Raw genomic sequence first — 27,015 nt, forward strand, 5'->3', positions numbered from 1 at the left:
TATAAAATACCTGATGTAATAATTAGTTGTTTGCATTTCTTTTCCACTATACTTTAAGTACTTTGAGGGCAGGTCTCTGTCTTTGTATATTCAGCCACTGGTATGGCACCCTAATAAATACTCAATGAATAAGAAACAAATGGCAGCTTTCCTCGAACACCCCAGGGCCTTTGTACTTACTGTTCTCTTAGCCTGGAACACGTTGACCAAAAGATATTCATTGATCTCATTCTTCATCAATGAGGTGTTCCTAGTGCATTTTAACTAACTGGCACCCTAGTCACCCTGTACCCGTTTCCCTGTCCCCTGCACAGCATACATCACCACCTGGCATTCTCTTATTTACCTATTTGTACGTGAGTAATTATGAACTGCTTATTATTTGCATTTATTATCAGATAGTATGTATTATATGTAGAACTAAATATGTGCATGTGTGTGGATATATTCTTCACCTTTCTGTTCCCACTGCTTGTGTCCCAGGGCCCTCGGTAAACCTTTGTTCAGACAGCGCATGGAACCAGAGGCAGAGGCCAGGACGTGGCCCGGCCCACACTGAGTGCATTGGGGCCGTTCCCCTTCTTTTCCCTTGGGATGTTGTTTTGCTGAGACTGCCCCAATGCAGGGTTCTCAGCCCCTCACAGTGACACTTCTGTGAACCCTTCTGTGGTGCCATTGCGAAGGAAGCTCTGGTCTCCATTATCCCTCTTGGTTTTTCCAGAGACCTCAGGCTGGTCCTTGGGGCTTTTGAAAACTGACAGTTGTCATTTGGCCCACAGATGTTCTTTTAGGTTTCTGTTCTTCCTGCCTGTTTTCAGTTTGGGTCACTTTCTCTGCTGGGAGGACATGATCCCCGCCCACCTCGAGTTCCCTCTTAGTCACCATTCATCATCGTTGCCTTTGCTCATTTATGCAGAAAACGAAGAGATTCTCAGTGGATCCTAAATTTATCGAGGAATTTCCCCATCTGAGACTACAGACTTACAGCAGGCTACTGGGCCACACACAGGGCTGCACGGATTTTGTCAAAAACACAGTTAGTGAGATCTCTGTTGGTGGGAATACAGCACTATAACAGAAAACTCACAGGAGGCTGATTCAACAACACATCCCTCCTTTTCAGTGTTTTTTTGGGTTTGTTTCTTTGTTGTTTTCTTCTTCCTCTGCTTCCAGTTCTTTTTCTCTACGTACCACCCCTCTCCTTCTTTACCTGATGAGAAAGAATATGCTTATAGAGCTTTTGGGAAAACACACAATGAGAGAAGAAAATAATCTTTCAACCCAGAGACCACCAGAGTTAATAGCCTTATACACACGCACATGCACATATATGTATATTTTTGGGAGACTGTTATTTAAAATATTTTTTCTAAATAAATAAATCTTTAAAAAATAAATATTTTTTCTATTTTTTTTTTTTAAGATTTTATTTATTTGAGAGAGAATGAGTGAGGGGAGAGGGCTGCGGGAGAGGGAGAGAGAGCATCTCAGGCAAACTCTGTGCTGAGTGTGGTGCCCAACTTGGGGCTCAGTCTCATGACCCTGAGATCATGACCTGAGCCGAAACCAGGAGTTGGTCACTTTACCAACTGAGTCACCCAGGCGCCCCTTTTTTCTGTTATTTAATTGTTTGACCTTTTAATTATAAAACTTACTGAATTGCATGGTAAAATATTCCGACAGTTTTGAAGTGTAAAAAGAGTAAAAATTGCTTATGCATGCCACCCTCACCTTGGGTATCACTCAGGAGGTGTCCTTCCCCAGGTTGCTTCTGTGCTTTTACAGTTTTTGGAGGTTTTTGGCTCCCCTGGTCCAGATAGACTCATCAGGACCTTTTATGAAATAACACACATGTCATCAGGACATACCATCATCAGTGACACTTTTTTCTCTGGAAGAGAATCTGATTGGGTGAGTTTTCAAGTCACTGGTTCCATCACTATCAGATGTTTCTTTACTAAGGTCAGATCTGTTCTGTTCTCACTTTGAGAGGGAACCCAAGAAAGTAAGAATTGCAATTTGTAGAGCCAACTCAGGAACATATTGTCTTGTCTGCAGTTCTTTTGTGTTAGATGGTCCAGCATATTCTAGCTGTCATGTGCTCAGTTTTCAAAATTGCTCTTGGTTTGAAAGAGGGTCTCACTATGGCCTCATCTGCTTGGCCCTTCCCAGCCAGCCCTGCTGGTCACCCATAGGCTCATGGGCTGCTCTCATTTGGGTGTGGAGTCATCTGTACCTCATGCTTATCCTCTCCTATGCATCTGAACTGGTGAGATAGAAACTGGGGGACATCTGTTTCCATGAACTGCTTACAGTCTTTGAACTCAGGTACATGGTCAAGGGACTCAGAATGTGTGGGGTGCCACAGCCTAGAGACCTTTCTGCTAACTGAGCAGGCCGCTGCCCTTCAGTACGTGGAAGGCATCCATGGGCCTGCACATGGAAAGGGTGCATGCGAGTTGCCTGTTGTTCCATGAGGCTAATATGTCTTTCCTCACCTTTCTAGACAGCCGCCTGAGGCTCAGCCAAGCGCAGGGGAATCTGTCGATCCTGGAGACGCAGCAGGTGCAGCTCGAGTGTGTGGTGCTGAACCGCACCAGCGTGGCCTCCCAGCTCCTGGTGGAGTTGGTTTGTGTGGAAGCCCAACCACCCGGAGCGGGAGACTGTGGCCCGCCTGAGCCGCGAGGCTACCTTCCACTATGGGGAGCAGGCCGGCCAGAAATAACTTGAAGGGGCGGCTGCATTTGGAGAGTCCTTCCCTGGCGTGTACCGACTCTTCATCCAGAATGTCGCTGTGCAGGACAGCGGGACCTACAGCTGCCGTGTGGAGGAGTGGCTGCCCAAGCCCCAGCGGTGTGTGGTATAAGCGGGCGGAGGACACTGCTGGGCAGATGGCTGTGACCGTCATGAGGCCAGGTGAGGGTTAATGTCCCCAGGCCCTCGGGGCTCTGGGTCTTTCCCCTCTCAGGGTTATACTTGGTGCACTGCACGGAGTGAGTGTATTAACACATTGTTTGCAGTTAAATATATGACCATTTACATTTTGTATTTGCATTCAGAATTGTCTCACATTTTTTTCCCCCTAGTGAATGGAAAAATGGCACATCTGGCTTTGGCCTAAAGTGGTTCTATTTCTTAACCAGAATAGCATTTTTCAGTTAACTATTGCAGAACGTGGAGTATTTCCTTGTTAAAGAGTACAGTTCCAGCTCAGAAGGTGGTGGATATGCGAAAGTCTTGAAACCGTAGCCATGTGGCTTAAAAAAGTTAGCTTGTGGTTTTTCAGTGGAGAAGACTTGATTCACGTGCTTAAATAGAAATAGCTTGCTTTACATAGGAAAAGATGAAAGTTAATCTCTCACTACCTAATAATTTTTTGGTACCAGTGACCACTCTGTGTGGCCTTTCTTGTCCTTGTCATTTCTATAGTAGCTAAATGAGCATAATTACTCAGTATGATTATGGTTACACATTTCCACCCATAATAAAAGCAGAGGTGGTCCTCTGGAACACCACATCCTCATCCATCCTGGTCCCAGCAAAAAGTCAGTGGTCCCCCAGAGGACATGGAGCAGAAATGGACTGGTGGCCTGTGTCCATGTGAACGCTCTGCCTTTTTCGTTTCCCGTGCATCCCAGCATTCCTGACTGTAGTCTGTTGGAAGTGTCTGTCACGTTGGCACATCTCCCTAGAGCGCTCTTTTCGTGGGTAGGACACGGGAGCCTCGCAGCTGTGCCCAGGCCCACGTGTCATGGAACACACCTCGGAGTGAACACACCATTTGTTCTGGGAAAGAGGCATTATCTCAGTGCTCTGTGTCTTGCCTACGCAGGATGGGAAATCACCTCTGCTTCGAGTTACTCATAGTTCCCAGGAGCCTTTGTTTTTTTTCTTTTACCATGCCTAGAAACTGCTGAGTATCTTCTCTCAAAGATGAAATTGTAGAGAGGTGGCTTCGGAGTGCTCTTGTCCCCCAGCACCCAACCATGTGCACGTCCCCACTCCAGGGCTGCAGGGCAACTAGGAGGGGAAGGACATTTACCAAGTCCCTACTGCATTCTAGCCTAACATACAGGGGAGAGGTGGAGGTGGCCTTCTTTCCTGGGGCTTGTACCTGAAACAGGAAAGAGAGCTCAGGGTGTGCACAGGGAGATGGTTGGGCCTATTCTAGAAGGGGACAGACATGGGCAACCAAATTAGTAGAGAGGTATGTTCAGGGGAGGGGGAGTGCGTGGGCAGGTGGGCATTCGTTTCATTCAAAAAACTTGCTTTGAGTCATTCCTGCAGATGAGGCACGCGAGGGAGCCAGGAAATTTAAACTAAAACTCACCTGCTTATATTTAAGCATTCGGGGCACCTGGGTGGTGTAGTCCGTGAAGCACTGATTCTAGGTTTCTGCTCAGGTCACGATCTCAGGGTTGTGAGGTCTAGTCCCTCATTGGGCTCGGTGCTCAGCACAGAGTCTGCTGGAGATTCTCCCTCTCCCTCTGCCCCTCCCGCTCAGGCTCTTTCTCTAGAATAAATAAATCAATCTTTAGATCATAAGCATTCAGGCGAGAAGAAAACAAAGGAGAGTAGATGAGGAACTGATCCTTCCAGAAAACTAAATGTCCAGGAGCTGATTGTCTTGCCGTTTGGCGTCCACTGCTTCTCACTGGCCAGCCGTCAGGTGCTTTAGGACACTAATGCTCTACAGAGCAAAGATACCGTGGACTGCCCCATCGAGCATTTCTCTCTCATGGCTCTGGGGTTACAGTCAGCCCTGCTCTCTGGAAGGGTAAGTCATGAGCCAAGGAATGTGAGTTGCCTTTGAATGGATATTCTGCATCCTGCCGCCTTGCCCTCCAACATGTTCTCCCCCTTGGAGCTGGGGCCAAGGCGCTGTTCCCGCCACCTGTAGAAGGTTCCTGAGCCTTTCTGTGCCAGCGATGCACACTGAGATTCTAGATGGGCCCTGGGGGGTTTCGAGGGGCTTAGCAGAGCCCCATGGAGGTGAGGGGACCCCAGCTTTGTGTTGTCCTGTGAGCAACATTAAGCCAGTTCAATCGAAAGCCCAGGACAATACTTGGGAAATGCTCCTCTTTGGTTTTCCCTCCAAGCAGAATCCGATTTGGTATCTCTCCTTTTGCCGTTGTGTTGGCATCTGTCATGAATGTTTCATAAACAGAGCCAAATAGGCCATTTAAGAGGTAGGGAGCAGATTATTTGTTTAGTACTTGTCCCATTGAGCCAAAAAAAAAAAAAAAATAGGGCAGCAGCAAAATAAACTGATTATGCTGCCTGGTGGTGTCTGTGACGTGTGACTCACCTGCTTGGGTCCCTCTTCCTGGCCCTTTTGTGTCTCCTGTCTCAGTTGGAAGGATGCTGTCCGTGTCATCCTTCTGGCAAGGTGGGGAGTGGTCTGTGCTCAGGGTGAGGGGCCCTTTCAGGTCTCGGGCTTCAGTCTTTGGAGAACACTTTGCTCCTCGGTTCACTATGATGTGGGTAACAGTCCCCACGCACATGGTTCAAACTCAGAAGCTGCTGAGGGTTGAGTGAGTTTCCCAGAGCTGCTATAACAAATTAGCACAAACTTGGTAGCTTGAAACAACAGTTTATTCTCTGACAGTTCTGTGAGCTAGAAGTCTAGGAGCAAGCTGTCAGCAAGACCAGGCTCCCCCATGAAGCTTCCAGGAAGAATCCTTCCTTGCCTCTTCCGGTGTCTCTTGGCTTCAAGTGTCCTGTGGCTTGTGGCCACATTGCTTCAGTCTCCGCCTCTATGTCCTTTTCTCTGTGTGTCCCCTTGTCTTCTTATCAGGACACGAGTCATTAGATTTGGGCCCACCCTAAATCCAGGGTGAGTTTGTCACGTCTGCAAAGACGTGATTTCCAATGAAGGTCACATTCTGAGGGTCCAGATAGACGTGAGTTTTAGGGGGACCCTTCAGCCCCTGCAAGAGGTTGCAGTGAAAATAAACGTTCCTTCCTCCGTGGAGTCCCATAAGCAGCCATGCTACCGGCTTCTTGTGAATTCTGCGGATATTCGAAGCAAACATAAACAGATACATGTGTCGAAATAAAATATATTTTCTTCTGCATACAGTGACCTGTAGAGTACACAGTGTTCTAGAGCCTAGCAATCTTTCTGGAGTCTCCTTCCCCCACGCCCGGCACACGGCACCACCTTGCTCCTTTCAATAGGTGTGTGTTGTATAGTATTACTGTGTTACTAGAGTGTATTTGGTGATGGACATTCAGGTTATTTTGAGCAAAGAAATTAAAACAACCTCTTCTTCCTTTTTTGCCCCCCACTCCCCCAGACGCTGCCCTGCAGGTGGACACGGTGGTCCCCAACGCCACAGTGTCCGAGAAGGCAGCTTTCCAGCTGGACTGCAGCATTGTGTCTCGGTCGAGTCAGGACTCCCGCTTCGCCGTGGCCTGGTACTCTCTGAGGACTAAAGCCGGAGGGGGAAAGGGACGGCCCTGGCCTGGGTGAACAGGAGGAGGAAGGGGACGAGGAGGAAGAGGAGGACCAATGGAGCGGACGGCCCTGCTGCAGCGTGGGCCCAGATGCCGTCTTTGGCCCAGAAGGTAGCCCCTGGGAGGGCAGGCTTCGCTTCCAGAGGCTCTCCCCGCCTGCTCTACGGCTCACGGTGCTTCAGGCGAGCCCCCAGGACACTGGGAACTACTCCTGCGCGTGGAGGAGTGGCTGCCTAGCCCTCAGAAGGAGTGGTACCGGCTGACGGAGGAGGAGTCGGCCCCCATCGGCATCCGGGTTCTGGACACAAGTGAGTTGGCCCAGGTTACAGGGGAAGGTTCCCTGTTGGTTCCAGCTGGTGACTCCAGCGGTCTGGAAGAATAAATCAGAACTTGATTATGGGGTTACAAAACAGTTTTCCCACCTGTCAAGGGCATTTTGGCTTTGTCATACCGGTTAGTATAGTTGACCCTCAGTTGAGGATAGGAGTTAGAGTGGGAACATACCGTCCAGTAATCTTCCTAATCAACTGGATGTTCCACCAGATTACCTTTTGGTAACATTTCATTATCCAGGTACCCCAAGCGACATTATGGTGTCGCTCTTCAGAATATCTCACCTAGCCCTGCTCTAGCCAGTTAGCGTGTTTCGGACTAAGAAGGACACAAAATGAAGCCCCGAGTACATTGCTGCTCTGTTTTTCTCAAGTTCCTGGCTCAGTGTGTTTTGGAGGGTGACTTGGGGGTGGAGCTGGATGTTGCATGAGTGGTTGGATGACCAGTGATACTGTAGGCACCTGCTCACCATCAGCTGCTCCAGAAAGGTCCAGAGCTCGACTTCTCATCAGATCAAGGGACTCCAAGGCCAGAGACTGGAAGAAATCATTGGTGGCCTGAATGATTTGTTCTCACAAGTCGCTCTTTAAGTTGCCCTCCTGTCCAAGTGTGGCATAGAGCAGACAGAAGATGGAGTGTGTCGTCATAGAATGGCCTGCATGCACAAATAAAAAATCTGCGGGAAACCATAACTTCTTTTCCGTTTCAGCCAAAACATTGTACTGGGTAATTTTGATTTGAGGTTTTTTCATCTTGTCAGCTTTTTCTTTTCTTTGACTACCTCCTGTTTGGGAGATGGAACCATATGAAATTGAGGTTTTGTAGGTCGAAAGTGGGCGACTATCAGCAATTTTATATGCTTTGGAAATCTAACAAGTATAAGTGTGTGTTGAATTTTCTTAATAACACTGAGCAATGGCTATGCAGTAGAAAGGGAAGCAGAGAAAAGCCTAAATCATACTCAGATCCCCTCATAATCCACTGAATAACCCCAAAGTACAAGCAAAGGTGTTTAGTCCACATTTTATCTTCCCACTGTGGATGTTCCTATTTATTAAGTTTCATAGCACATAGAGGTCATCCAGCAACCCTGTTTTCCAGAGAAAATGGTCTGCTGCTGAGGTCTCGTACACCAGAGCAGACCTCGGTTGGGTCTGGGGCGTGGGGGAGCGGGTTTCATTACCTTCCACATCCAGGAATAACTAGCACTGAATTCCTTACAGCCACACACACACACTGTGGACATTGGTAAATGGTCTGTAATGGCATTTCACTTGATAATGTTAAGTGAGTAAGCATCATTTCCAGTAAAACTGCTTTCAGAAGCTGGGAGGTGGGGAGAAAACGTGTCCTTCCCAAAGAAGGACATTTGGAGCAGAACTGAGTCCAGAGGGACATGTAAAGTTCTCACCGGGCAGGTGGTGAGAACTTTCAGCTGCTCCACTATCCCTTTGGGCTCACAATCAATAAACCGCATTTGGTTCTGTGGCTCTCCAGGCAGTCAGTACTGGCTCCCTGCTGGAGACGGAGTCATTGCTTTGAATGAACTTCCAGCTGTGAATGGGAAGAGGCACTGCTGGGAGAGCAAGGCTAGGGGGGTGGTCTCTCCTCTCTTCACAGCAGCCGGGAAAAGACAGGGTGGGTGCGGGAGCTGGGTCGGACTGGGTGAGGGCTTCCAGGAGTGAGGACCAGAGGTCCAGGCTCCCAGCCCTCACGGTCTTGCCTCTGTTCCAGGTTCCACCCTGCAGTCCATCATCTGCTCCAATGACGCCCTCTTCTACTTCGTCTTCTTCTACCCTTTCCCCATCTTTGGCATCCTCATCATCACCATCCTGCTGGTGCGCTTCAAGAGCCGCAACTCCAGCAAGAACTCGGACGGGAAGAACGGGGTGCCCCTGTTGTGGATCAAAGAGCCACACCTCAACTACTCCCCCACTTGCCTGGAGCCCCCAGTGCCTCAGCATCCACCCAGGAGCCATAGATAAGGGGAGCCAGCGGACCTCAGCCGAGGAGGAGCTGAGACTCTGCCTTCCTGCCTCTTGCTCTGTGATCGCGCAGTGGACGCCACCCAACCCCTGGAGTGCTCGCGCCGAAAACTGTCAGACTTGAGAAGCGTTCGAAGTCCCCGATCAGTCACAGAGACAGACTGCCTTGAGGTGGCAGTCCTGGTTGGTTAGCTGTTCTGGAGCAGAAGTCCTTATCCTGCAGAATTAGGCTCCTTGTTTTTGTTTCCGGTAATGTAGTGAGTAGCTCCAGGTGCCACGTCTACTCACTGATTTATAGAGTATTCCCAGATAGATGTTACAGGGGTTCTTATTCTTTGTAATGGACTCTTTTTAAATTCCTTCAGTTTACCCTTTTTGGATTCCGTAATGTGACGGACGAATTTCTCTTAAAGTACCACTGATGGCAAAAGGAAGGATGAACTTTCCGGCGCAAAGGAATCTCTTCCAAGACTTATTGTTTTTGCATACTTGAAAATGCTACCCATGGATCAGAACCCGCCCGAGCGTTTTTTACTTTCTTAATGAGACTTGAAAATTATGTGTAGTGTGGGCCCAATTTGTATCTTATCATTTCCCTCAGCTGGAGTGGTTGGAACCCCTTTGTAGTCAAGATGAAAGCATTGAATTTGCTTCGAAGAACTGTGTACATACAGGAGAAATCCAGCATAACCCCATTAGGAGTAGATGGTACCCAACCAGCCTGTCAGGGAGGCGAAAAATAGGCTTCATCCCAAGCTTGCCAAAAAAACAAAAACGAAAACAAACAAAAAACAACACCAAAACCCCCACTTTGTTGGAGAGGAAGTCAAAAGCTCCAAATGGCATGCATTTTGCCAGCTAAAGTGGGAGAGGGCTACATTTAGCAGCTCCTGACTTTCGGATTGGTCAAAGCCAGTGATGAGCAAAGGAAGGAGAAAAGGACTAGTTGTTGGCTCGATCTGTTCTGCACAAGCAGTCTCTTAACTGATAACTGTGAGCGGGTGGGCTTCCATTCTAAGGTGCTTTGCCAAACTCTTAAGGGAAAGTGGCCAGGGAGCCTGAAAAGGGGACAGTCTGAGCTGAACACATCAGGGCCCGAGCAGCTACCACAGGACACCGTATACCTGGAGTGGGCACGGGGCAGGCTGACCGCTAAGTTCCTGCAAGGGTCAGGGTGGGACCAGGTGGTTTCCGGAGTCTGACCTTGGAGGGAGTCTGACCTTGGAGACCAGGGGAGCTGTAACTGCTGCGATGGAGGTATGAAGACTAGGTTTTTCTTCTTGCCGGCAGTTAGTTTCCTCAGAGAGAGCCCTGTCTTTCTTATCCACCATCCCCCCCCCCCCCCCCCCCCCCGTGTCTTACTGCCGTAAGAATATCTATCTGCCCAGGAGAGGTCCAGACACAACCCTTTTGTGACCTATCAGAGGACCTAGTCTCAGTGGGAAGTCATCACAGGCCTGGGTGTGGCTTTTTGCCCTTCCCCTTCTTGGATCTTGTTTGTGGTTTTGGTGATTTGGTTATTTGTTGTTATGGTGGCGTCTCATTCGAATGCCCACCAAAGCCTAACAAGGCCAGTGTCACCCTGTTCCTTTATATCCCGGGGCAGTGTGCTTGGTTCTCCTGGAGCCCCGTCCTGGTTTACAAGTGTTGCCTTTTGCCCACTCCATGGGAGGAGTGCTTATGCCCTGGGCTCCTCTGTTTTGCCGGCCAAGAGCGCCGTCTCCTCTCCTCTTGAGCTTGCATCTTGAATCCCAAGGGAATTCCCAGTTTAGAAAAAGCCACCAGGGACTCAGGAGCTAAGTCTAACCAGAGTGATTATCGTCTGTTCTGAGGCTGAACAGACGTGGCAGGAGGCCACGTGGGTGCCAGTCCGTCTCGGGGTCCGTGGGGGTGCGGGTGGCACAGGTGCTCAGCTGAGGGGAAGCCAGCCTCCCTTTCCTCCCCCCACTCCAGTGCTCTCCTATGGGGCCGTGTGTAGGCACCACCCCTTCAGCCCCCCGTAGCCCGATGTGCTCATTCTCATTTATGATGCAGGCTGCGTCAACACTTTGGAGGTAGTCAGCCGGCTCAGCAGTGAGGGAAGAAGACAGTCCTTGGCCCTATTTCTTCCTTTCAGCCATGTGGGCTTTCTGTGGGAAAATTAGCCCCTCATTTGTAGCCTGAGTCAGTGAGGGAAGATGACTTACTTTCTCCTCTCTGAGAAGGGGAAGATTCCAGAGGGCTGGGTGGGACTGGGAGTATAAATGACAGAGAAGAGTTGACTTTGCATTGGTTCTCAGCTATAGAAAAGTAGGTAACACACAAATTAAATAATGTGAAGCAGTTGTAGGAAATTTAAAAGGAAGAAAAGAAACCGAAGCCAGTATTTTAATAATTGGGTTTTTCTTTTCTTTTTCCCCCTGTATATTTTCTCTTGGGCTGGGGGCTACCATCAAAGGGTGAGCATTTCAGCTTTTTCGAAAAATACCCAGGACCTTGTTTGGCCATTTCTACGGAAATGTGGTGTCAGATGAGTGGTAATGGTGCCCTCTAGTGGCTGGAGACCTCATTGCACACAGCCTACGGGAGTTCTAGGCCAAGGACCCGGAGAGGAAAACTACCAGCTGTTCTCTTGACTTATCTACAGCTACAATGTTGCATTCATGAAAAACTACACTGTGCTAGGCCCATCCCAGGATACTGATATAACCACACCCTCCTTCATCAGGGTGTCTCTGTAGCAGGTTTTCATATTCTTTTCAAACAATGGTTTCTCTGCGTTTATTGTTGACAAAACAGGTAGGGTAAGAAAACTACCCATGCATGATGTAGAGAGCTGTTGATTTGTTTTTGGGATTTTTTGTTTTTTGTTTTTTTTTTAAAGGAAAACTATTTGTAAAATGTTGCACTAAAATGTTTTATATACACTTGAGAGACCTGTAGTAAATTATGTTGAAAATACGGCTGTTTACAGTTACTGGAGCCCATTGTCCTCCTTTCTCTTAAACTGCCTCTCTCCTCCGAAACTGGGCCCTGGAGGTGTGGTGTTCTGCCCCTGGCGTTGGCCTGCTAGGCTCAAGGGTCAAGCATTGTAACCTTAATTACCCCACCCTGCCCCCAGCCTGAAGAGTGCCTCGTACAGATGATGGGGGGGAGGGGACCTTTCCCAAGATGTTTTATTGTCAACTGCTAAAGATGAATCATAGTACATGTACACAGTTACCCTGATTGTCAAGGCCATGTTGCCCCCAGATCTGCGCAGGCACCACACACCTGGAAGCCTAATAGGTAGGTTCACAAGTAGAGCTCCCTAACCAGCTTTCCTTTTTTGGGGGGGGGGGGACAGGAAGGGGTAGGAGGAGACTGATGGAGCACAGGAATGGGGGAACAACTTCCCTTGGCTACAGAGAGTCTCCACAACAAGACCACACCGCCTTTCTCAAACGATGGAGTGTTGTCCCCCATCGACCGTGGACTTATCAGCAAGCATTTTCTGGGAGGCAGGAGCCGAGCAGGAGCTGTGTTTTCCTGCTCAGGGTGCCCTTCCACACAGCACACCAGTCCACGTTCCCCACACCACTCGAACACTGGGATGGTACCTAGGAGTTCACCACTTCGGCAAAGTGAGAATGATAGAATGATTAAAACCATAGCAGTGAAACATGATTCGGCAAAACCCATCTGTAATTTTGTACATTGCACTGACTATGCAAAAGAAACTAGATAGCGGGTAAAAAGCAGAGGGAGGTGCTTCCTTTTCTCTTTAAAAAAAAAAAAAAAATCAGACCTTTCAAAGGCTTTAATGCACGCGTTCCTCAGCGTCGCAGCCCCATCTGCTGCATCCTTATCAACTTCTTGCAGCTGCTGGCCTGGCCAGGAGTTGAAATGGGATTGTTTATCCCTTGGGTACCCAGAATGGTTCCATGTTATGTCTTACGCATTACTTTTGCCTAATTTTTCTACCAAATGCTCTCTTTCTGCCAAGGCACATTTTAAAAAGGGAAATGGAGTATTGTGGAAGAAGATTACCCATCCATGCCTTTGGTGCAAATCTGCCCAGTATTTATATGAGTGAAAATGTACATTTCCACAAGAGGCTGGGACAATTTCCATGTATGTAAGATTGGGAGCAGTGTTTCGCTCAGCTCGTTCTGGGATTTCTGAGCTTCCTGGGGGGTAGTTCCAAGATAGGCAAGAACTAGAGCCAAAGAACCAGAGAGGGATGTGCTAGGAAGAGCAGCAACCCCATGCCACGTGAGCAGGCTGAATGAGCCCTCCTTTCTTCCCTCTCGTTCATGATTTATCTGCAGTGATAAGCAGATGTGACTGGTCCTCACTACTGGCACCGGATGAAAAATACATCCACTCTCCTTTTGGGGGCATGTCTTCAGTATACGAATAGAGACTTTTGGGCCCATTGCCTAACTCAGGTCCACCTTTCAGAGCCACCTTTGACTCTGTTAGGGTACGGAGTTGACCACCCCTCAATTAGAGAACACTCTCGATAATGCAAGTTGCACAGCGAGGTTTATTTCCAGCTAGCTGGGGTCCAAGTATCCGCCCGGCGCAGTGGGTTTCCACAAGGACCCCGAGCACTCAAAGCCAAGGGTTTATATAGCATTTTCAAGGCACTTTTCCATAGCTACATACATATCTTGCACCCCACTTTGACAGTTTAACTTTGTTTAACCTTTTGCCACCCTGGCGTCACCCTGGCGCCATCCTGGCGGTTAAGTGAGATTTAGGTTTAAAAGAAATTTAACTTTATTTACATTTCCTTCTGCCTCAGCCTCCTTCAGTTTTATGGTGCGACCTTAGGCCTTGAGGAACTGAGCCCTTTGTCTCTGGAAATTGGGCCATTGAAGAGATAGCCCTTTTTGTTGTAAATCACCAGGACATTTGCAAACCAAGGGAGACTCCTGACTTGCAGGACTGTGATCTCTGCAAGTTAACTATTTGCTTTTCTTTAACATTTGGTCCCTGTGGCACCACCACCTAACCTCCCTGGTGGTATATGATTAAGTTGTTTCTTAGGTTTTAGCTACTTTCTCTTATTTCAAGTCACGTACACCCTGTGGGCTGGTTAGGGACGCTCAGTAAAATGGCTTCTGGGCCTTCAGGATGGCCATTCTTAACGCTAACCCACTCTTACAGTGCAAGGTGCCGGCTTTTGCTTTGCCCAGATGGCTGTACTTATGTCAGGGCTAGACTCGAGGCGGGTACAGCCTTGTTTTTCTTGGCCTTCACACCTGGAGCTCGTTTTCTGGGACTTGTTTTTAAGTGCCCTGGGGGAAGGGGAGCAGGGACAGTTTAAGGGTTAAACAACAAAGTTATTTAACCTCAATGGAAGCCTCTGGCTAAAATAAAAATATAAAATAGGTCTTTATAACTCATGAAGTCTGCTAGACCACGTGTAGAAGGAGCGCCTGGCTGGCTCAGTTAGTAGAGCATGAGGCCCTTAATCTTGGGGTTTTGGGTTCAAGCCCCACATTGGGTGTGAAATAAATATTTCCCCCAAAATGGCTTGATAGAAGAATAGCATTTCTCATAATGAGAAAGCTGGCACTGCTTGTTGGACTTGGTCAGAGGAACATCTAACCAAAGAAGACCTAATGAATCATTCCTTACCCAAAGGCTGGAGGCCATGACCTGAGGCATACTTCCCAGCCCCACGTGACTGGGCAGACTTTTCCACAGCCCTGCTGGACTGACAGCATCTGCTGGCCAGTACAGTCCATAGCATGGCTGTTTCTGTATGAGAGGGTGAGAGTGGTGTTTTAGATTTAGCTTCAGCTGGACTGCCCGTGCTGCGCCTTACTGTGTGTCCTTGGGCAAGTCATTTACCCTTTCTGAGTGTCTGTTTCCTCTTCTGTGAAAATAGGGGCAGCAAGATTAAGTTAGTTCAGGTGATGGACTTAACACAAGGCCTGGTTTAGTAAGTGCTCAGCAGATGTTTGCTGTTATATCCCTTCTCAGTTCAAAAACATTCAGAAGCTCTCCAGTCTAAAAGTTTGACCTCATCCTACCTTTTTCAGTTGGCCTGAGCAGAAATGTGATTTTCTCACATTTTGTGCTATACATTGCACCTTCCTCATGTTCCGAGTATCTACAGTTGATAGGGAATGTCTTCGGGTAGGATGCTTCCTGGTACATGACATTGGTCCCAGAAATTTCATTGATAGGGATGCCTTTTAAGATTTAAGTTTTTTTTGTTGTTGTTGTTGTTTGTTTTGTTTTGTTTTTAAAGTAGGCTCCCCACCCAGTGTGGAGTCTAACACAGGGCTTGGACTCACGGCCCTGAGATCAAGACCTGAGCTGAGATCAAGAGTCAGGTGCTTAACCGACTGAGCCGCCCAGATACCTTTTAAGATTTTATGCTTGACTTAAGAACTAATGAATTCTTACAGTATAGTTCAACTGTCTTGAGTGGTTTTGGGATCCTCACTTGAGGCTGATGGAGAAGACAGCAACAATAAAGCACATTTCCACTCCGTTTCTGAACTGACACGCTGGTGTTTATTAGGGCAGCAGGGTGTCCTGTTCACCAGAAGAGGTTTAGAGTTCCCTTAGTTCCCGCAGCTGGGCGGGGGCAATTCATGTGCCTCTCTAGGAAAGGGGGAAGACAGGGAAGCCATGTGAGGAGCTGGTTCTCTGAGTCCTCTGGTCTGGGGTCAGACAGATTTGAGCGAGGACAAGCCAAGCAAGAAGAATGACCAATAGGGGGCGCTTGGGTGGCGCGGTGGGATAAGTCAGGGATAAGGTCATGGGATGGAGCCCCAAGTCCGGCTTCCTTCTCAGCTTCTCCCTCTGCCCCTCTCCCGGTTCGCGCTCTTTCTCTCTTTCAAATAAATAATACATACATGCATACAATCTTAAAACAAAAACAAAAAACTAATCACTAGGATGGAATGTTCCAAGTGCCTTTTGCATCTGAGGCTAGTGGTTTGGGAGGAGGCCGAACAGTGAAGGGGCGACTAGACCCGACCAGACCTGGCTCCTCAGCCTAAGGGAAAGTCCACAGCTGAGATGGAGGAGGAGGAAAACAAAGAGGAAACTGAGAAGGGAGAAACCCAAGGCTTGAAGTCCCAGCTCCGGGGAAAGGCAAGGTTGGGGTGGGGGTGGGGGCGGGGGCGGGCAGGCTTAAGGAAAAGGTGGCCTGAACTTGAATAAGACAGGCGGGACCGGGGGCATCAGGTGATCCCGCACGTTCTAGCAGTTGCCCCAAATGTCCCGTTTCCTTATATTTTAATATTCCAGGACAGCGGCAGAGAAGCCAGCTCCACGCTGCTGCTGCTGCTGGAGGAAAGCGCGGAAGGAAGTGCTTCAGAGCCGCCCGGTCCTGCGGCAGAGTTCTCCGGTCCCCATACCGGCCTGCGGAGTGGAACGCAGCTTCCCCTCCCCCCAGTTACAAAGTTGCCTCCATCGCGTCCCAGACGTCCAGGAAAAGTGCTGGAGCAGCGGGAGGAACGAAGAGAAGCCTGGCTTTTATTTATTTTTATTTTTTTATTTTTTAAAGATTTTATTTATTTATTTGACAGACAGAGATCACAAGTAGGCAGAGAGGCAGGCAGAGAGAGAGGAGGAAGCAGGCTCCCCGCTGAGCAGAGAGCCCGATGCGGGGCTCGATCCCAGGACCCTGGGATCATGACCCGAGACGAAGGCAGAGGCTTTAACCCACTGAGCCACCCAGGCGCCCCGAGAAGCCTGGCTTTTAAAACGCAAGCCACTTTGATGGAAGGGCTCCAACGAGCAGACGAGAGGCAGCACAAAAACTCTGGGAACAGGGTGGACAGGAAGCGGGGTTAGAGAGACGAGGCGGGGCCAGAGCGGGCGGGGCTGGTACAGCGGGGAGCCGGGGGGCGGGGCCGCGGGAAACTGCTAGCGAAATTACTAGCGTGCGCTCTGCGCAGTAGGGCCTTAGAGGCCAGCCGGACGCGCCATGACCGTAGGGAGTGCGTGTGGCTGGGCCGCGGGGGTCCTTGGCGTGGTCTTCCTGGCGCTCCAGTTCGGTGAGTGGGGGCCTTCCCCGTGCCCTGGCGGGGACTGGGCAGCGCTGGGGGTGTCGATGGCGTCAGGGCTCCGGAGCTGGGTGGACGGGCGAGGCTCGAGGCGGCCACGGCTGGGATGGGGAGAAGAAACTCAGCCCGCGGGACCTTGTCCGGCAGAGTTGTCACTTCAACAAGTCTCCCGTGGGTAGTCGGGACGCAGCTTTGACCTTAGGCACCGGAATCCGCCTTTGGAAGAGGGACGGGACTGTGGCTAGCTCACTTTTCCGGTGTTTTTTTTTTCTTTTTAGAATCCTTAATTCCCATCTCCCCCAAGCCCTTTCACCTCCCCACTGGGTGTTCCTCCGGAAGGGTGTGCCTTTGCTGGGGTTCAGGGACTGCGAAACCACTTGTTACCCCCCACCCCCACCCCCGGGGTACCGTCGCCTAGCACTGGGACGGGCCTTTCACTTCTTCCGCAACGGGTAAGCTCCCCCAGGACGGGTCCCGGCGGCTGGACCTACCAAAGAACTCGGCTTATCCGCGGCGCGCCGGGTGGGGCTCAGGAGCGGCGACTGCCGATTGGTTCCCCTTCTGCTCCCCTCTCCGCCGACGCCGCGCCGCCTTTGAGTTGAGCTCCTGCCGGAAGGGCACCCGACCTGGGACAGGGACCCACCAAGAAAAATGACCGAATCGCCTCAGGATTCCGAAGCAGGGCGGCTGGTGCTCCTTTCCCCTCCCCTGAAAATGTAAAAGAAATCTGTGCGTGTAGAACTGCGTTCAACCCTTTCCCATTTCTTCAGCTAAGTTAACAGCCCCATGAAATATTTGTCTCCATTTTTATCTCCCCACCTTTATAAACCCCTACACACACAGCCGTAGCCAAACCTCTGAAGCATAATAATAAACGCTTAACTAGTTCTTCTTTCCTTGAGGGTTTCCCGTTGGGGGCCCCTTTGCACATACAATAAGTCAATCTTCCATCCTCATTCTGCACTCAGCTCCCATTGAGTGTCTATGGGGTACGTGTCTTTGGAGACTGCCTAGCGCAGAGGGGTTGAGAGATCGCGAAGTGCCTACATTCTAAGACACAGAAGTAAATGCTGTAAGACAGGCTGAGCATAAAGTGTTATGGGCGTCAACAGAGAAGGGAGCAGTGTCTTCTGTGGAATCAAGTCTGTCTTGTGAAACAAAGACTTCATGGAAGGGAGGGTATTTGAACCTGGCCTTGGAGGATAGATGGTGTGTGGACCTGCTATGATGTGGGAAAAATTCCAAGAGGTGAAAACGACAGGGGAGCAGTGTACAGGGTGAACCTGGGCAGTTGAGAATCATTTGGTGTCCCTAGAGCCTAAGTGTGCCCGTGGGACCTGGAGGCCCTGCTGCAGAGCTCTACACATCCCGGATGGGAGTCTGGATTATCTTCTGCAGGCAAAGGAGAATTCTTTCTGGGCCTCACAGAATCAGAACCATGTGCTTAGGAGGAATAATCTGGCAGCGGTATGGAGGAAGGATTGCAGCTGGGAGTCATTGGAGGCAAGGATGCTGTCACGGGGGGGATGCCATCACAGGACCCCCCCCCCCCCCAATTTTCCTATGCTGATGGCTGTGCGAAAGGGGCAGATGCACCTACAGGCGGAGCCTGTCTCAATGGGAAGCTGCCCACCAGTGATTAAGAGCATCAGCTCTGCAGTCAGATGCTTGGCTTCCCACCCTGGCCCTGCTCCTCACCTGAGTTATAATTTCTGTAAATTGCCTAACTTCTGCAAGCCTCACTATCTTGGCCTTGAAAGAGAGGCAGAGTATCACTCACTGGTGAGGAAAGGTAATGAGAGTATATACTTCCTAGAATGTGAACATGAATCACTGAACACATTCTTACTGAGAGTCAGCTATGTGTTGGGCACGATACAAGGGACTGGGGTTACAACAAGGGACAGACTTCCCTGCTTTTGTGAAGCTTACATTATAGTGGGGAAGAGAGACAGCAAATGAATAAATGAGTAAATATATAGATGTTAGGTGGTGGTGAAGTAAACACTAATACAGAGATTGGTAATACAGAGGAAAGGGGAGTAGGCATGGTTGATATTTCTTTTTCCTTCTTTAAAACTTTGCAACATCAGAAATCTTTAGAATAGTTGGAAAAAATAGTATGATGAACACATACATACTTTTCTCCTGGAATCCCCAGTTATTAAAATTTTGACACATTTGGTTTACTTCTGTTTACACACATAATTTTTTTTGTCTAAACATTTGAGAATTGCAGATCTTATGACACCTGTAAACATTTCAACATATGTCTTTTAAAAACGTATGTCTCCTGGAATCCATGAAACCATGATCACAGTCAGGAGATATACCATCAGTATGATACTGTTTGCTGATAGAGTCCAGAAGCTGATCCTGGATCACACACTGCATTTGGTTAGTCCTGCCTCTTTAATACCTTTTAATCTAAAACTTGCCAACTCTTTTTTTTGTGTGTGTGTGTGCTTTATGACATCACCATTTTTGAAAGGTCTGGGCCAGTTTTATAGTGTCCCTAGATTTGGATGGTCTGTTTCCTCATGATTAGATTCTGGTTAAAACTTACAGGAATGTTCCATAGATGTGTCATGTCCTTCTCCGTGCACCTCAGTAGAGAGCAGATGCAGTCCTATTTGTCCCATTATTGGAGAACTTAACTTTGGTTATTAAGTTGATCCACTAGATTTCTTTATCACAGAGGCACCTGTTCCCCTTTGTAAATAATACGTGATTTATCAAGTGACATTTGAGATTGTATAACTGTCCTGTTCCAAAACAATCTTTCATGCAGTGTTTTAGCTGTTTTAGCATCCAGTGGTGATTATTCTCCAAGTCCACTAAAATATTTGTGGATGGCAATTTTCTATCCCTATTTTTCTTTATACATCATTGACATTCTTGGGTAATGAAGAGCTTTTGCTCCTCCTTTTTATTTTAATTTTTTTTTTTTTTTTTTTTTTTTTTTAGTTTGAGTATGGACCCATGGGTATTTTTTAAGATGGCATTTTTTTGTCAACTCTTTTGATGCTCGGTGATCCAGATTTTGGCAAATGGGAACCCCTGTGTGCTTCCATGTTCTTTCCCATGTTTCCATCAGTTTTTGAGAACTTCCTACTTTCTGGCACAGAAGCATGTCTTGGACTCATTTTGTACCCTTTTCCTGCCTCAGCCTGTAAACATTAGAGTCTCTTGTTCCTTTTAGTGGGAGATGAGATTTAGAAATCGGTATCTGGGTATTAGGTGTGCTCAAGGCTACTGGAGTCTTTGTTTCTAGGCTGTCAGTTCTCAGAGCTAGGAAATTTTCACAAGGTCCTGAGTTTATCCTGTTACCACTAAGCCTCATTCAATAATTTGGTTCATCTTTCTCTTCCTCCATTCCTTATTCGTATCTCCCTTTGCCACAGTGAGAACGCTATTCCTCATAGCATCACTATGTTTTCCTAATATGCATTAAACACAAAATAGTTTCTTCACTACTCTACCAGTACCACTACCAAGCACAAACTTTACAGTTCGGAGTTTCTTCACGATTCTTTTTATTCATCCATATATCCCACTGAATATGTACAGAATACTGTCTTTTAAAAGTTACTTGGATTAATTTTTTTCTTCTGGGTGGTTATGCTATCAATGCAATATATAGTTGCATTAATTTGTTTCCATTCAATTTTAGGGTTCCCCCTTGATTTAATTTTTAAGTAGGTGAAATATTAATATGATGCCAGTCAAACCATATAGAGATATGCTCAGAGAAATCCTGTTCCCACCCTCTCCCTGTCATAACAGGTACTGTTTGTTTCTGTTTTATCCTTGTTTCTTTTTGTGGATACAAGTGTTTGATGCAAAAACAGTAACAATAGTAACATTCTCAATATACCCTTTTCTACCTTGCTTTTGTCTCTTAACCATATGTCTGGATAATCATTCCATATCGTTCATAGAGATCATCGTCATTCTTTTTTTTTTTTTAAAGATTTTATTTATTTATTTGACAGAGATCACAAGTAGGCAGAGAGGCAGGAAGGGAAGCAGGCTCTCTGCTTCACAGAGAGCCCGATGCGGGGCTCGATCCCAGGACCCCGGAATCATGACCTGAGCCAAAGGCAGAGGGTTTAACCCACTGAGCCACCCAGGCGCCCCTGTTGTCATTCTTTTTTTACAGCTACCTAGTCTTCCATGGGCTGAATGTCTGATGTTGCATTCAGCCACCCTGCTCTCTAGTGGTTCGTGTTCTACACTGTGTAGCCCGGGGAGGGTCTCCCTAAAACGGTAACAGGTGAGCGTGGCCTTAAGTGACCCAGGCAGCTGTCTGAGGGAGCAGTATTCCAGGCAGAGGGGCTAGTAGCAAAGACCCTGAGACGGGCTTCTGGCATTTAAGGGCATTCAAGGAGCCCATTGCACCAGAAAGCAGTAGGAAAGGAAGTTGTAAGCACAGTCAGGGCTAGGTCCTAGAGATAAAGTTCTGTGGGCCCCTTTAAAGACTGTGACTTTTTACTCCCAATGAAATGGGACGTTTTGAAGGATTTTGAACAGGAGTGAAATTATAGTGACTGGAATGTGTAAATGAATTATTCTGGTGAATCTGGAGAGCTGTCTGTAGAGGGAGCAGAAGAGACGCAGGGGGACCAGCTGGGGAGGCCATAGGAACAGTGCAGGTACACGGGTGGGCAACTGGATGGGAGACGGGGGTGTGTTTGGAAGCAGGAACCAGCAGGATTGGGTGCATCGTCAGGATGCCACGTGGATGGGGCTGAGGTAGTCCATGCAGGTAGCCAAGCTCAATAAGGACTGTTGCTTCAGCTCTTTTTAGCAGAACCTGCCCTCTTCTGTTGCTGCTTTGTATAGTTCCTTTATCTTGCCAGCTATCTCCACAGAGATTTTCTTTCCCTGTACGCAGAAACAAAGCTACTTCTTAAAATGTTTCTTTCACTGATTTGTTTTCATGTTTGTTTGTTTGTTTTTAACAACACAGTGTGTTAAACCTGGACATTGATGATACAGTGTTTGTCTAGCATTTCTCCTTTTTAAGTTATTATCTCACATTATTAAGTGAAACTTGTTCATTTTTCTTTCTGCAATCAAGGTTCACAATCTGTGTGTTTTTATTTAGGAAGAAGATACTCTGAGTCAAAATAGTGTGGTGTATTCCTATAAGAAAACTAGACCCATTGTTATAATAGTAACTGTCAGGAATTGAGTACATACTCTGGGCCAGGTCCTATGCATAGTAGTTTGGATTTTTGTTTTCATTTCATTATCACACCAGTTTTTTTAGGTAGGGACTATTAAAGAGGAGAACAAAGTTCATTTAGGTTAAGTACCTTGTCTAGGTTCACTTCACACAGGAAAGAAGTGAAAGCATGACAGAAGTCAACGTCCATCTGACTCAGAACCCGTGCATTCCCAACCCAAGTTTAGATAAACAAACTTTTGTTGTTTATCTCTCTTTTTTTTTAAGTTTATTTATTTTGTTAGTAATCTCTACACCCAATTTGGGGCCTGAACTCACAACCTTGAGATCAAGAGTCATACCTTCTTCTGACTGAGCCAGCCAGGTGCCCCCATAGGTGATCTCTTACATGTGACATGTATGCATTGTTCAGTGTAATTTTGCTAAGACATGTAAAATTATGTAGGACAGCATAGTTAGCAGTCACATAAGATTGTTTTCAAAAGCATCATCTGCAGAAGGGGGTTGGGGAAACCTTGTTCGGGCTGTAGAATTCAGGATATGGATTTATTGACATATTTATGAACATTTTGTTACAGTTATAATCTCTCTATACACCCATACTTTACTCCCTAGTACTTTTGTGTAATCCTGATCACATTATAATTTTTATGAAAATTAATGGTAATGCATCATATCACCTAAATTCCACCCTTACTCAGATTTGCCCAGTTGTCACAAGAATGTCTTTTTTTAAACACCAAGATCTTTTTTTTTTTTTTAAAAGATTTTATTTTTATTTATTTCACAGAGAGAGATCATAAGCAGGCAGAGAGGCAGGCAGAGAGAGAGATAGAGGAGGAAGCAGGTTCTCTGCCGAGCAGAGAGACTGATGCGGGACTCGATCCCAGGACCCTGAGATCATGACCTGAGCCGAAGGCAGAGGCTTAACCCACTGAGCCACCCAGGCGCCCCTAAACACCAAGATCTAATCAAGTTTCCCACATTGTGTTTGTGACTAGGTTTTTGGTTTAATTTTGGTAGGTAGCTTTGAAAAATTTTTGAAGAGACTTAGAACCACCTTTTGAGAACCAGGTCAAAGAATTTGTTTTATTGTCCAAGAATTATCATTATTATTGTCATTGTAGGTGTTTCTTGAATGAAGACAAGTTTACAGGGTAGGTATTAGTTCCTCTGTTTAAAAGCAGAAAGTTTGCCTGCATACATGAGGCACGAGTGTTTGTTTGCAGAAGTTTTCTGTCTTTTGATTTCAAGTGCAGAAATCAAGTGATTTCTTCTCAAGTGCAGAAGGTTTTTTAAAGCTTTTACATAGGAAAACAGTTAGACTCAGCAGTCACAAATTAAACCTGTCTCCGGATTAAAAGTGAAACCAGGATACTACCTTGTCCACTTGTTCAAACCCATTGAGGTCTGAATAGGAGTTGTAAAATACGGAGACTGTCCCCACGAAAGTGCTAGAAAACATCTTAGCATTTCTTTGGAGATAGCTTTTGGTGTCTGTCCACTAGCATCCAAGAAAATGTCTTCCTGTTACTTTATTATAGACACAGCATCTCCTTTGACCATTTCCTTTTTTGTTTTCTTGTTTTCCCTTCCTTTTAAAAAATCTTCTTGCCCTTGTGCCCTTTTGTCTTTCCTTTCTTTTTCTTTTCCTGCTACTGGTGCCTGTACCAGTGACATCTGAGTCCAAGGACTCTGAGGCTCCAATTAAAATCAGTGGAAGTAAGGTGACCTGTTGCCCAGAATCCCTGTAATAAGTTCATATCTGCTCTCTGCCCCCAGTGGGGAGCTCCTAGTTCATAGGTCTACCCTTTGTGACCTTGACCAAGTATGCCATCTGAAGGAAACAAATTATTTTGATAGGCTTGTTCTCAAGACCCATTTCAGGTCCTCGTGGACTTAAACTTCCTTTCTATAATGTTCCTCAAAATGTCTGTTGTGATTAGTGTCTGAATTTCCACCAGGCTCACTGCTGTGTAGTTTCTTGAACATTTTCCCCCTGTAACAGTTAAAAACTAGGGGGAAAATGCTATTTTATATACACAGTCAGAAAATAATAAGAAATTCAGATTCATAAGAAACTAATAAGGCCGTGTCATCATAAATTAGTTTCTCAACTATGAGCCAAATAACCTGAAAATGATAGGGATTATAAAGAAATTCTTAATGAAATGATCAATAGTGTATAGAAATACCTTGAATCAGACTTTGGAGAATAGATTTTAAAAGGCTCACAGAGTCTTAAATTGCTCTAGTAAAGTCATTATTCCCCAAAGCATGCTGTAGATCTCAGATATATCCTCCAACAAGAACATGTGGCTTTTGAGCCTAATGAGCTCACAAATGGGGCTTTTGAGCAAGATGGTATATGGGTATCTTGAAAGACAGGCTGGAGGAGTGCTGACAATTAGAAACATAACATGAAACTAGCAAAAATGATTTTGATAATACATTTTACTTCACCTAATAGAACCACAATATTTTCATTTCAACATCTAGAAAATATTAATGAGGGATTTTACATTCCCTTTTTCATATTAAATCTTCAGTGTCTGGTGAGTATTTTTACATTCACAACACACCTCCATTTGGACAGACCACATTTCATGTGCTCAGGAGTTATGTGTGACTAATGGTGACTGAGGCACACTGTACAGATAGAGAGGGAAAAAGACTTTAAGTGTCAGCCCAACGGGTAAAATAGGGAAAGCTTTAGCCTTACAGGAGACAGAAAAGCTCAACAGGAAATTGATTTCATTGGTTCCAATATCTCCATTCCAGAAGAGCTCACCAGGAGTCAAGTTGTAGCTTGACAACTGAGAGCATGTGTGGGGCAAGTTCTAGGCTGTTTCTGGGACTGGGGGTACCAAGGGGCTTACAACCTTCTGAGATTCAGGTGGCTGCTGTTTCAGGCTGAAATCAAGGAGACAGGGAAGCAGTGGTAGTGTAGCTGAGAGCAGGAGATTCCTGTTTTTAGCAATCATGGCAGCACAAGTCCTTGACTGGATCTGGACAAGGATGGAATGGACAAGGGAAGACCAAGGCATCTCACTTCCTGGCTAACAATGCGGGCTCCGGAGCTGGCTGCCTGTGTCTGGGCACCATCTCTGTGTCCTCTGCATGACCTCAGTCAGCTTCTGAACCTCTGTAATCTGGTAGCTCCCATTCTTTGGAATGTTCTTCCCCATTTTCTCAGGCCCATGCTGTCACTTTTTCTAGGCTGAGTTGGCCTAAGACTCATTTGGAGTGGATTTATGAAGAGCTAGGTTAAAGAAATGAGCTGCACTGCACTTCTTTAAGTAAAAAGACTCAATCTCCTCTTTATTACCTACACACCTGGTGAGCAGATTTCCTACCCCAAAACTGGAATTTGGGGTCTGACTGATCTGCTAATATCTATGAACCTAATAGGACAGATTATCTGATAACAGACATTTTAGGAGAGTGGCCACTTCTCTGTGTTGTAAATGTGTGTACGTGTGTAGAGAGAAACTTTGTTTCCCAAAATGCCACCACTTTCACACTCCAGGCAGATGTCAACGGACCGTATGCCATGATTCAGAGGAGAAAGGTTATGGTCACAACCTCCCGTCTGGAGAAGAGACTCATCTGCTCACTTGGGTTCAGAATGCCCCCACATCCTGCTGTCTTCACGCTTGAAGGAGTCTTTAACTGAAACACCGTTAGAATATTGAACATGGGGAAATACCAAGATTTATATATTCGGGTACTGAAACTTTTAGGGGATTTTTTTTTTTCATCAAATCAACTTCAATCTTAGCTACTAAAATCTGCAAGCCATCCTTAAAATATATTTTAGAGAGAGAAGAAGACTTTAAAATCACATCCTTCATTTCTAAGAAATGACTTCAGTAAACAAATTGCATCTTCTTAGACCCCATAGGGGCTGTTACCTTTGATTCTGAGCTGACATCCTGCATGGGTCCACACTTACCTGGTGCAGATAGCAGGCAGGAAGGGGAAGCAGGAGACATCTTGAAAGGAATAGCAGTGAGGGAGAGATGGGAGTGGGGATCCAGCAGCCTCTCCAGTCTGGCTGTGGTGCTGGTGGCTGGCACTGGAAAGGTGCCTCTTTCGCCAGCACATGGTAGAGGGGGCTGTCCCAAGCTCAGGGTCTGGGTGAGCTGCCAAATTCCGAGGTTCTGTCAGGAAACCCTGCTTTTTGGACTCTAGCCGAGTTGTATTTACGTTACTTAATTCACTCAAATATTTATCAAGTGCCCTTCCTGGGCCAGGCAGCGGGGAAACAGCGGAGACAGAGCACCACCCTTTGTCTGAACTCAGATTGGGATCAGTTGCCGCCTTTTAAGAATGAGAAGTTCCCCCACAAAAGTTGAGCATCCAGCATTTCTTGGAAAATCAGAAGTTCTGCAAGTTGCACGCGCGCCCGTGGGTGGGAGCTGAGGAGCGCATGCGCGCCAGTGCCCGCGGGCGTCCGCGGGCTGCACCGGGGACTTCTGTTCATGCTGCTTCTCCCCGTTCTCTCAGGCTTCGCAGTGGCACCTGTGGTTTTGTTTCCCATGTCACGTTTTCACCTGTCCCTTGTTTTCCCTCTCTTTCTTTTTTTTTTGGCTCTCACTTTCCTTCGCCCCTGCATTCAAGCCTCTCTTGTCCCCTTTCCGCATCGCGCATGGTACCGTCCATCCATCGCGCATGGGGAGTGCAGACTCCTAGACCCTCCCTTCAGCTTCCTTTCTCATGGCCTCTAATTGTGAAGCCCTGTCCCATGTCCCTTTGTCACATCTGAAGTCGTTTGCAAACTGCAACATTACCATCACAAAACTTAGGTCGTCACATTTTGGGGATTTGGGTTTATCACTTTCTTGCTCCGTCAAACCTCAATTTCCTCATGTATATCAAGCCCGGGGTCCTGGGGGCCACAGACTCTTGTTCTCTCAGGACCCCTCAGGCCGTGACAGTCAGTGATTTGGGGACCCCTGAGCCCGTTACCTCGCCTGCAGGTTTCAGAGGCGTGCTTGAGTCTCAGCTGGCGTAGTCCCCATACAGGATTTCTACAGATGCGGTTTCT

The 27,015-nt window shown here is 47.1% G+C and overlaps 2 protein-coding genes across 5 annotated transcripts in view; both read left to right on the forward strand.

Moving 5' to 3' along the window:
* IGSF3 (immunoglobulin superfamily member 3) overlaps positions 1-11,733 on the forward strand; it is a 66,195-nt gene extending 54,462 nt beyond the window's left edge. Inside the window, 10 exon segments of the mRNA XM_047726074.1 lie at positions 2,507-2,625; positions 2,627-2,713; positions 2,715-2,754; positions 2,757-2,839; positions 2,841-2,916; positions 6,300-6,445; positions 6,447-6,672; positions 6,675-6,767; positions 8,527-8,747; positions 8,749-11,733. Coding sequence (XP_047582030.1) covers positions 2,507-2,625; positions 2,627-2,713; positions 2,715-2,754; positions 2,757-2,839; positions 2,841-2,916; positions 6,300-6,445; positions 6,447-6,672; positions 6,675-6,767; positions 8,527-8,747; positions 8,749-8,901 — 1,244 coding nt within the window. The 3' untranslated portion in view covers positions 8,902-11,733.
* A 4,875-nt stretch (positions 11,734-16,608) lies between these two features.
* Positions 16,609-27,015, forward strand: part of CD58 (CD58 molecule) — a 42,691-nt gene continuing 32,284 nt past the window's right edge. For all 4 annotated transcript variants that reach the window (XR_007126581.1, XM_047725529.1, XM_047725527.1 and 1 more), the window contains exon 1: positions 16,609-16,765. Coding sequence is in view for 3 of the 4 variants with exons in the window: in XM_047725529.1 (XP_047581485.1) it covers positions 16,696-16,765 (70 nt within the window). In the remaining variant the exon portion in view is untranslated. The remainder of the gene's footprint in view (positions 16,766-27,015) is intronic.

The sequence above is a fragment of the Lutra lutra genome, chromosome 4, assembly GCF_902655055.1.
Source record: "Lutra lutra chromosome 4, mLutLut1.2, whole genome shotgun sequence".
NCBI classification, from domain to species: Eukaryota; Metazoa; Chordata; class Mammalia; order Carnivora; family Mustelidae; genus Lutra; species Lutra lutra.